Source organism: Eurypyga helias, unplaced genomic scaffold (genome assembly GCF_000690775.1).
Source record: "Eurypyga helias isolate BGI_N326 unplaced genomic scaffold, ASM69077v1 scaffold35279, whole genome shotgun sequence".
In the NCBI taxonomy this organism is placed as follows: Eukaryota; Metazoa; Chordata; class Aves; order Eurypygiformes; family Eurypygidae; genus Eurypyga; species Eurypyga helias.
In genome coordinates, this window is record NW_010274653.1 from 41,075 (window position 1) to 52,308 (window position 11,234).

Sequence of the window (11,234 nt, forward strand, 5' to 3'; positions counted from 1 at the left end):
AAGCAAATTGAGCAAAATCCTTGACATTTCTCCATGTTCAGTTTTTAGTCCTTTTTGTGAGGAAGCTGCTGCTAAAATAATGGTAACAGCAAGGGAAGAAGAGCAGCAGAAGTTTATACCTGAGTGTATGATACCGAGGGCCTTCTATTCAGTAATAACGAACACCCAAACCCTTTTAAAGTTGCAGGCACTTGCAACCTGAGAAAATCTGGCCATAAGAAGTAATTATGGTCTGGCTTTATTTCAGTATCACTCCTGCCACTAGTGACCAAAATATAAAGATGCTACTACCACTTCCAACTTCAGAGGTCCTTGTAAAATAGCATCTAGTGTATTTTGTAGAATAGACCTATTCATTCAACATATTCTGATTACAGCAAAGTTTTCAGATAAACTTTTGGAACTTGAAGCTGAAACTTCAACTATTCATTTAATGACATCTGATGAAGTTTTGTCAGCAAAATTTGTAATGTTGCATTTCTGAAATTGGAAAGGCTCATTCTGAAGAGATTCTCAGGGAAGCTAGAGATTATTGAGTGACTAATTTCTGCTCAAGTCCCAATAGATAGAATATTAGTTTCATCCCATATATAACTTTTAATTAAAATAAATACGCTTTTATCAAATAGCAAAACAGACAACAGATGCAAGATGATAAAGAAAGGAGAAAATCCAGAACAAAACAGCCCAATGCCGAAAAGAGGTTTTAAGCAGTGTTCCAGCCAGTATGTTGCTGGAAAAAGATGTTTATCGTCAAAGGCCTCTTTCCCCGTTCTATTCTATTTCAACATCCATGAAAAAAAAAAAACAAACCAAACCCAAAACCACAAACCAAACCAAAAGGAGTCTTAAAGCTTTCTACCTGCCTCTTCCTCTTTGTTCAAAACACACTAACCTAAAACAAAAGATCTCTGGGAACAGCTACAATGGTGAGCAAAGCTCTTTCTAAACCCTAGGACTTAGCAGCTTTTTGTCTAAAATCCTATCATGTTACGTATTTATTAGCAATATATTTTTCATTTATTTTCTCAAAGATTGCCAATAAAGAACTAAATCACATAAGGGAGTAGCTGTAAACCCTTTGAGTTCCCTAATGTCAAACTCATTAGCATCCGAATAACCACACAGCAGCACATCATCTGCACAATTGCAATTTTTTACTACTTTTAATAGCGTTTCTCAAAGGGCTCATTTTCAACTTTCTTCAGTGGTTAGTTGGTTCTCTGGGGAAAAGGAGCTTCCTGACGCTCACAGCTTCCACTCAACAACCAGGCCGTTTGCTGTCAGAAGCATCAGCCCTCTGCCCTAACCCCATCTGCTGTCTCTCTCATCCTAAGGGACTGAGAGTTAAGACAGCACAGCTGAGATCCACTTGGAAAAGTGCACAAAGGACAGGAAAATACACAAAACTTTTCAGATTTAACTTCACATAATAAGCTAATACATTGAAAATCCTCCTTTTAAGAAAAGGAGTCGGGGCTATTTGAGGCTGGGGGCAGGTTTTAAAATCATACTGGAAAACTGCATTCAACAGTGCCACTTGCTATTTTACTCCCATCTGCCTTGCATGCGACATCATCGGCTATCTTTGTAAAGCAGAGTGTGCTACCGTAGGACAAAAGCAAGACTTCATCTAAAGCATAAAACCTGAACTCTCCTCCTGTGTTTAATCACAACAGAAGTTACCACTTAGTAAGTTTAAATGCTCTATTTTCTATTTCTTTCACATAACAAGGTGCTGGCCGCCATACAGCTGATTTGTGGGTGAGTACCCACATTTGAAGATATGGTGTTTCATAAAAAATCTAATGCAATATCATGCATTTGTCTTGTTATAAACAGAGTGTGTAGGATTATGCTGTGTCATGGGATGTGACATACCCCTAATGGAATATAAACTATGTGTCAGCCCTGTCCATACGCCAAGAAGCAACTTGCATTTCACATATAAGCGCTGGGATCTGATATTTCAGGTAGCAAATAAGAGTTAGTGCTGATTTCACAGTAACACCAAGACATTTTACAATAAGGTATTGAGAAACACGTTATTTTAGTATATTTTATGAATTATAAAAGTACCCATAGACCAAATTTTGAGGCATTGCCTCAAGAAATGCAGATAAAATTCTGCTATATCGATTGGAAAATTTAAGATCTCTGCCTCAAGAGCCCATCAAGGACATCTGTCTAGGTTATTGGTAACTCAGATGATAAGGTGGTTGATGGAATTCAGGTAGAACTAACTCACTCATTGTCAAGCAAGATTCTTTGTAGGGATCACTCCCCTAAGTCCACACGTATGTTCATTTGTCTCAGTCTATTCATAGCTTGCATTAACTCATTTGTCTGTTTTAGTAAAGAATTCAAAAGGATTTACAGACAGCAAATTACACCTACACTTCAACTCCCTATACAACTGAACAGAATTTTTTCATCCTGAAGGTGTAGTTTGCCTGCCTAAGAAAGAAAACCTTTACCATTTTCAGTCAACACACAGAACACCTCAATTCAACTAGATTAGTAAACTTATAAACCCACAAAGACGGAATAAATGTGTTATTTGATTTCTCAATATAATGGTTGAGTGAAGTCACCTGGAATCTTCTCAATTCATTCTTTGGTTTGTAGCCATTTCCAGTGCAACACAATTTTGTACTAACTGAAGTGTCATCCTACTGAGACCATGACTCATACCAGGATACTGATGTAAATCATCATTTGGGCCCCGATCCTCAGCATCATATGTGCGTGACAAATCCCTTTAAGCAACAATTCCTGTTGACCCATTGTCTATGGGTAAAAGTCCACTCATTCAGGTCAGATTAATAGAGAATTCTTGAGGATGTAATAATCTGAAAAGACATATTCTACAGTCAAAAATTTTCCCGCCAGAAGTCTGAGGTTCTTTGTCAGAATTTCAGTACACAGGCCTGTACTACACCTGTAAAACACCCCTGTAACTTTTTTGAGTATAATGGATATAATTTCCACCAGATTAATTTGATTTTCTCTCATTTACCACATCACTAGGTGATATATTGCAAATATGAAAATGAACGATCACAACAGTGTGTGATTTGTTAACTCAAAATGGAAGAAATATTGAAAGAAACAAAATCCAATGTGCTCACCCTTATGAGCCCTGAATATTTTTCATGTTTTTACAGTGACAGTGATTTCTCTTTTTTTCAAGGTAAAATAACACAACATATTTAGTATTTGATAAAAAATATGTGAAAGCAAAAGATGCCATTACAAATTAATGATATACTGAGTTCTTGATTACTGTCATATCTTTACCCTACACAGGCTGAAGTACATAACTTTACACATATGAAGTTCTGCACAAACTTAAGGGTCACCACAATGAGACTCTTAAGTGCATGTGTAATGTTCAGCACATGAGTAAACAAAGGAATTTTGTTTGGCCTTCTGATGTTTCACTTTAATACCCTCACTGCAGTACACATGGGCAGTCTTGGAAATCTGAAGGAGTCTACTTGGAAAAATAATTTTTATATAATTTGAGCTTCCGAAAGGAATTTCCTTGGTGCAGAGTACTCCTCTTTTCACTTGTTTTATTAAGTGAAGAGTACACATGAAACAGAATTACTGCTGCTTCAACTATTCCATTTTCTTTCCCAACTATAAGGTTAAACTTTGTTTTGCTATGTTCTACACCGAGACAAAGAAGTTACCAGTGCAAGACAGCTTGGTAACACAGGCAGTTGTCCTTCCAGTACCTGTAAAAACACATCCCTTGCACTCATCCTTTCTTTTAAACATGTCAGTAATTCCAATACCATGTGCAAGATCATATTTCGCCCAGCAGAAGGATTTAACTTTCACCTGATTTAAGCAACAAACTATCCCTCAAAGATGCCCGAGGCTTTGCTGTAATTAACATAACTGCATTTAGATGCTATTCATGACTGATAATTCCAACACCTTGTGGAAAAAAAAAAAAAAGGTTGCATGCTGTAAACATTATAAACATATTCAAATAAGCTTAACACAATCTGCCATGCTTATTTCTGCCTAGATCATGGACCAGCGAAATGGTTAATGCAAATGGATTTATAATTTGCTTTGGGGGGCCAGTTTCTTCTCCTTATTTATTAGCCCAGCTGATGGGGCAGATTTGATGAGGCACTTCTGGAATAATTGAGTCATCACACAAAGAAGGCTGCTAGCATTCAGAGTGGTTTTATCAGCAGCAAGCAGGCCTGATTACTGACAATTACACTCTGATCCGGTGATGGAGGAGAAAGAGCCAACGAGTGGGAAATGTCCGTGTTTCTATCCAGGAATAATTTCTACATTCATTTTACATGCTAAGTGTTTCCTATCTCTGCATAATAAACTGTAAACAGGAATAGATGGCACAATGTCCCTTAATATTTCCTGGTAATGAAGACACAAATGTACAGTGAGTGCTGATAAATATAGATGAAACATAAGCTATTCTCTGAGTCTGTATTGTTACCTTTAAAATAAATGCATTTTGGTGGTAAAAGCATAATCATAGCTAATGCAAAAAAATGACAGAAGATTGAAGCTGTCCTTGTAACTACACAGAAACTTTGTAAAAGTCCTGTTAATCACTGCTGCTCTAGAGGCTCATGAGCTGAAGGTGATATACCGGAAAGAACATAATTTTGTTTTTCAATAGTCAACTATGCAGGAACTCCTTTCTTTTGACACAGTAAAGGAGAGCAACAACAGTGACCTCCATTAACACTTCAGGGATAGAGCACATCTCAATGCTAAACTGAAAAACAATGAAGCTGGTTCTAGAAGACATCTTCGTTATGACAAATTCTCATTTCCCTCTCATCAGCCATAAGATAGTGTTTATAATGAATTATAGAGCTAGACCATAGATTTCATGAGTTGTGTTTAGCAATGTATTACTGCCTTTAGGACATTATTTTTTTTTTAGCAACCAATATGCAGTAAAATGTCAGTTATTAACAAAGTGCTGAAAGCAGAACTTTGGAAAAATCTGTTCCTTCTCTGACTCAGGAAAAAAACCCACATGGAAACAGACATACTGAAGAGTTGAAATGTGTTTTTGTGTTTGTTGATGGGCAATTATAGATTTCAGCTGGAAAATGTTAATGCCCTAGTCTAGGGAGAGTTTTTCTTTTTTAGAGTTGATCAGGCATGAAACACTGAATAATAAACTTCTGCATGCTTGTTTATTCCTTTTCCTCTTTTTAAACTAATTCATAGCTTCAAAAGAACTAAAAGTTATTCTCTGTTCTCTTGCAGTAACTATGGTAACTATGTTTCATTAAAGTAGCCACTTAACTTCAAGGCTTGTGTTACAACGATATGCATTATTTTGAGTAAAACCACACCATAACAACCTTATGATTTCGGAGCAATTTTAGAAGAAAGTTCAAAGAGTATGCGTCATTGACTCTGGAACACAGGGTTTGTTTTCTTTTAAAACATGTTTACTCTTTTTCAGCCTGGATGACTTTTCCTGCATGGTGTCATCTCTATCGTGAGACACCGTGTGGGGGGACCGCTACTGACTTCAGCAAGAGATGACCATGCTCTGCTTGCTGAAAGGGTGCTTAGCAGTTGCAGGATTGAGGCCAGTGGGAGATGCCTGAGCCCATGCATCAGTATAACTAAGAGCCGCGAAATGGTGGTGTTTCAATTACTCTGGTATAGCCACCTTCAACGCCACGAAGATTCTGGTCCAGCTCTGGTATTGCTACATGCCTGGTGTTTAGCCACCACTGTAACAGCCCTTGTTACATGGTTCCCAGAAAGCTGGTTATGAGTCAATGGGTTTGAAGGACAGTTTTATAGGGGCAGTTATGGTTGCACTGAACTTCCACAGAAGTGCTGAGCTGATTAGATTCAGTAAAAGTGGTCACTTCTCAGATACTTACACGTTTAATCTAGGTTACTATATTCCTTCCCTGTGATTTCTGACTGTTCCAGCCAAATTTTTTGTGACTGATTTAATAGCCAGAATTAGGACATCGCAATTCTTATGCTGGACAAAACCCATGGCTAATTAGCTCATTGAACATTCTCTAACATGGAGTCAAAAGGAACAATGAACCTAAAAATACAAACTATTTTTATAAAAAGAAGTATAACTACTATTCTGATATCCTATGCATTCATCCCCCCATTTCCAAACAACAAGCTCTCTTCATTAAGCATGACAGACATGTCCTAAGAAAGAGAAAGTCACACAAAGGGAAGAAGTGTGCTGCCTTCCCTCAACATGCAAATCACATATGTTCATTAACTTCAAGAGTGCCATGTGAAGTACAGTCTGCCACCATCTAAAAGACTTGTAATGACCCTAGCTGCTAAAGATAATGGGGCTTGCTTGCGCTGCTGCACTGCCCTGAAGATCCTGGGAACATGCTGAATAGCACAGGAAAAACCTAACGAAGGACAACACTACTACCTTGAAAATGAAGTAACAAAACCATAGACTAATATTTGTCAGATACAAAAACGTGCATGTAAAATGATCACTGGGACAGACTTCCTGTATGAAAAGGTTTTGCTTAGCACCTCTTTGGATTAGGTGTGTGGAGCAAGGAAAAGTGTATTGAGTCTGTCCAAAGTTATGCTAAGAGGACAGTGGCACCAGGGATGGCAGTTTAAATTCTCTTTTCAGGACCTTTTATGATTCTAGAATGGGGCAAAGGTTATTTCTTAAAATGGCACCTGTGTCATAGAAATAAACAGAAAGCACTGCGGTTGAGCAAATAATAAGAAGAAAGAGGGATTCTGGAACTCTCTTCCTGCCTCTGCCACTGATCTATTCTGTGACCTTCAGCAAGTCTCTTCACTTTTTAGCTAAATAAGGGTAAGGACGTAGAGTGCTGTGAAGTGTTTTTGTGCATTTCTAACCATGCTTTAAGGTAGTGAATATTATTTTCATCCTCATGAATTTAATAGCCTGCTCATGCTTTGACTTCCTCTGAAACTCAACCTGATACTTCAAGAGTATGTTATTACTTGGGATTTCCAGGAAAAAAAAAGTGTCCTCTTTCTCTTCAAGCTTTTTTACTAAAAAAACCCAAATCCACAAATAAAAAAGGAAAATTCTGAGAAGAATGGGTACTAATATATGATGAATGGCAAATTAATTTAAAACACATTTCTGTTCTCTCTCAACATATTAGGCAATCTTAACCACTCTTGGCATCTCAGCCCTTTACTTAAATATCTCTTTCACTTGTTTTCCTGTAAACATTTTCCTAGGAAATATAGTTAACCATTTTGTTTTGAATGTTTTTGCTCTCAATGTTGAAAATATCAATAAGGTGTGTATATATATATATATATATATATGTATGTATTTGTGGTAACATTAAGTTCAAATATTGTACCCAGCAAGCACTGTGTTTAATTTAAAGGAAGCTGAAAAAGAGAAGTTTCATTCAATGTGAGCATATTACGTATGTGGCAAGAAAGTGGCCCATTGTACCACTAAACAGCACTGAGTTAAAAAAAGCACTATAGAAACATATATTAGTAATATTACCATAGAATCATAGAATGGTTAGGGTTGGATTGGTAAATAACAGTAATCCATTATTCATCCTATCACAGTAAATTGTACTTGAGCAGGACAAAAAAATATCAACCTGTGGAGATACCTTACAGGATCTTACAAGTCTTAAAAACTTTATTAATTTAAACACAATTTCCCGTCATCCCATCCCATGGTTCTGTTGAAAACAACCAGAACATTCTTGTGGACCCCAGTAATGCATGTTATTTGCACGTGAAAGCAGTCATATACACTCTGTATTAATATACATACAGGTACACAAAGATAAATTCCTGGCCAGAAGTTCTAACAAAGTAATATGATTAAAATCTATTTTGGATATGACAGCTGTAAATAATAAACTGAAGTTTAGAAATTCCAATAGCACATTAATGAAATTTTGCTATTTTGGTTGATAATTATGCCATTCTTGATATGTAAGCCTGTATCAGGTGTCTGAATATATATGCAATAGGCTGGCTTGATGTTTGGATGTTACATTAAATCATGGGTTCTGCCTTTTCTGTTGGCACCTCAAATGCCAAAAAAGAGTGCAGGAAAGGGGGTGGGCTGGGGGGTGGTTTCCATGCTCAGGGAATAATCCTTTTTTTTCTTATTCTGTGCTCACCTACCCCAGGAGACAGATTTTTGTTTTCTTTTGAAGAGGTCTGCAGCATTTTGCATCAGATCTATGTCCTGATACAAGAAGTAGTAGCCGTGACTTTTAAATAATCAGCCTCACTAAAGGCACCGTTATGGCAACCAACAATGTTCTACCTTAAATCATTCTGACAACACATTCTCTGCTCTGCCCATAGACTTGGAGGGTGTCCTCACAACATTCAAAGCTGGGAGAATATTCATGGTTAAGAAAAGTCCAGAAGCAGCCAAACAGGTGTGTACTCCTCTCAGAAAAGGCCTTTTTTAGATAGAAGACCTTTTGTACACTAGTTCTGTCCTAGGCCCCTTTTAGGGGCCACACCTGAGAGAGAAAGTGAATTATCAATGACATTTTTTTAAAGAATCAGTGGTTTAACACTAATTTCTAATCAGATCCTACAGAAAGGAACAGCTCGCATGGCAGCTGTACTTTTCCCAGGGTTAATTACCTTTCACTGCTCTCTACTAATGAGTCAGCTGTTCCTGTCATCACACAACTACACTGTGTTCATCTGTAGCTCTAGCTGTGGACAAACACAGTAGCTAGAGTCCTGTTTACATATTGGTGAGGTTTGTTGTGCAAAGAATTTTCAAAACAGTTTTAAAAAAAAAAAAGGTAGAAATTTTTCCATTCCCATGTCTCTTTTCATGGAAACAACTGTATTTTTCAGACAAACACTTTGTTCTCAAGGTTACTGAATTAAACAAGACTAGGAATCTGAGGACATGAAAACTAATAAAAATATTTCTTTTTAATACAGAATTATAGTTTACATAAGGAAGATTAGATCCATGTACCTATCTAGCTTGTCTTAGCTGGTTGTTGGGTGAGAATGTTTATAGCTAGCTGGCTTATGGACTAGAAATCTTCTTTATAAAACATTGTTTTAAACAGTAGAACAGATAATAGTGCAAAATTTAATGCACTTAAGGAAAGAGTTTTTATTCTTTTTATGGCAAACTAATGAGACTATGATTTAAGGCTTTCAGTAACGTGCTAATGTTTTTACATAATTCTAGAAGGTAATTCAATAACAAATAAATAGAACACATCATTTTCTAGCTGAGGTGAACAGGTTGTATACCTTATAGCCATGTAAGATCAAGAGTGATCCTCATACATCACTTTTATATGTCCTCTTTAAGGATTGTGTAAGACCTGAGGGATATTTAGAAAGACTAACTTTAATAACAGGGAGGGGACTCACACCTAACTTACTTTTATTATGAAGAAAGTAAGGGCACAGGCTCCTCCATGGCAACAGCTAGCACATACGGATAGTGACCAGTAGTTGTTCCAGCTTTCTTGTGGGAGGCTACAAAGATTATGGCTAAAGATGGACATAGTGACAGAGCTTCCAAAGCTCATCTTGTTTGGGTCAAGAATCAGAAGATGTTTGCTTTTGATGTAATTGAGAACAGGACTCTAAGCAGAGTCTGTCTTCAAAACATGAAGTTCTATGATAACTAACTAACTATGATACCAAAACATGGTTCTGTGATAAAATTGTCAGTATGAAGGTTAACCACAGCTGAGCAGATTTCCTCAGAGTAAAATCTGTAGGTGTTAGCAGAGAAAGTAAATTTTTGCCATACACCAAAGGGACACCACAGAGGACATGTTATATGGGAATAAGCTCAACTACTAGCAGTTGCATCTGCAACAGGCCTGTTCATGAAAATATTATTTGGGACTGAATTCCTTGCCAGCTGCCACATGAGATAATGGTACTTGACAAAACTAAAGGCATGATTATGTTCTTCTGAATAGGATGACGGAGGAAGATCCAAGTTAACCTTGCAGGACTGGCAGCTCAGATTTCACCTCTGCTCAAGAGATTATTCCATCTTCCAAAACACTGTATCTCACTCACTATTAATCTTAAAAAAAAATCTTAGAGAAGGCTTGGGCATTCTTCTACTTAAAGGTCTTCACATGCTACTGACTTGTATTTTCTTGAGCTCTCAAGATGATTTCTTCATCCACAGGCACGAAAACCAGGAACTCATCCTCTCCATTTGGTAAATAGGAAAACCTATCCCTTGGACCAATTTTCACCTTTTCCTGGGTTGCAGTCAGTTTAACTTGAACTCCCTCAGTAACAGGGCTTACTAGTTCTCTATTAGAAGTAGACTTCATGCTGTACACTGAAGCAGCTGGGATGCTTGAAGACAACTTCTCTAAATAGCTTGTTGGGTTGATGATAGTCCTACTGTGGGGATCCCTTTTGGAGGTTCAGGAGGAAAGAGACATACCAAATGGTGTCTGAAAAATTTAGGGCCAAAAATCATGATCTCTTCCATAGTGTTACCACGTTAAAACTTGAGTTCTTTACTTTTAAAATACCATCAAAACAGCCATCCAACTTCTAAATTTAAGGACAGGGATCATCATGCAATTACAAATAAATACCAAACTCCCACAAATAAATAGAGAAGCAAGTTGTATGACCTGAAGGGTATGCACAGTACTGAACTTGCTTTTTGAAGACTGGCATTCATTGATTGAAAGCAACTTGCCCTTCTGCAATATTACAGTATTATTCTCTGTGATCACAAAATAGTAACACATTATTCACTTTAATAACAATAAAAATAAGTGGTATTACTTATGTTGTTGCTATAAATAACATTGGGCCCAAAGCATTTAGAGCTAAAGCTATTTATTCTCTCATGCTATTGAAAATGAGTTAGGGATGTTTAAGAAGACACTTTTTAATGACAGCCACTAAAATGTTGATTGTGGAGAAGAAAACTCAGAATATTATATGTGAGCAGGTTAAGCTTTTCAGGATAAATGTTAAATCGGTCTAAAGGGTTATGTTTATTGAACAAGTGTCAGTTTATAACTTAATGAACTTTGCATGCACACAGTTTTGGGTATGATTTTCATTGACTTTGAGTTTCATCCATGGAAGTGCTACTGGAGACACATAGTTACTAACCTGGTTTAAAACTCATTGTTACAAAATTATATCAAGCTGAGCATAATTTACAGCGGAGTGTAGTACTTGGGGCTATCCTCTCCTCAGGG

The 11,234-nt window shown here is 37.0% G+C and overlaps 1 protein-coding gene across 1 annotated transcript in view; it reads right to left on the reverse strand.

Annotated features, from left to right (window-relative positions):
• Positions 1-10,340, reverse strand: part of LOC104515767 (suppression of tumorigenicity 18 protein-like) — a gene marked incomplete at its 3' end in the record, with an annotated part of 48,966 nt that extends 38,626 nt beyond the window's left edge. Inside the window, exon 1 of the mRNA XM_010159867.1 lies at positions 10,148-10,340. Within this exon, the coding sequence (XP_010158169.1) occupies positions 10,148-10,340 (193 nt within the window). The remainder of the gene's footprint in view (positions 1-10,147) is intronic.
• Between the last annotated feature and the right edge of the window lie 894 nt (positions 10,341-11,234).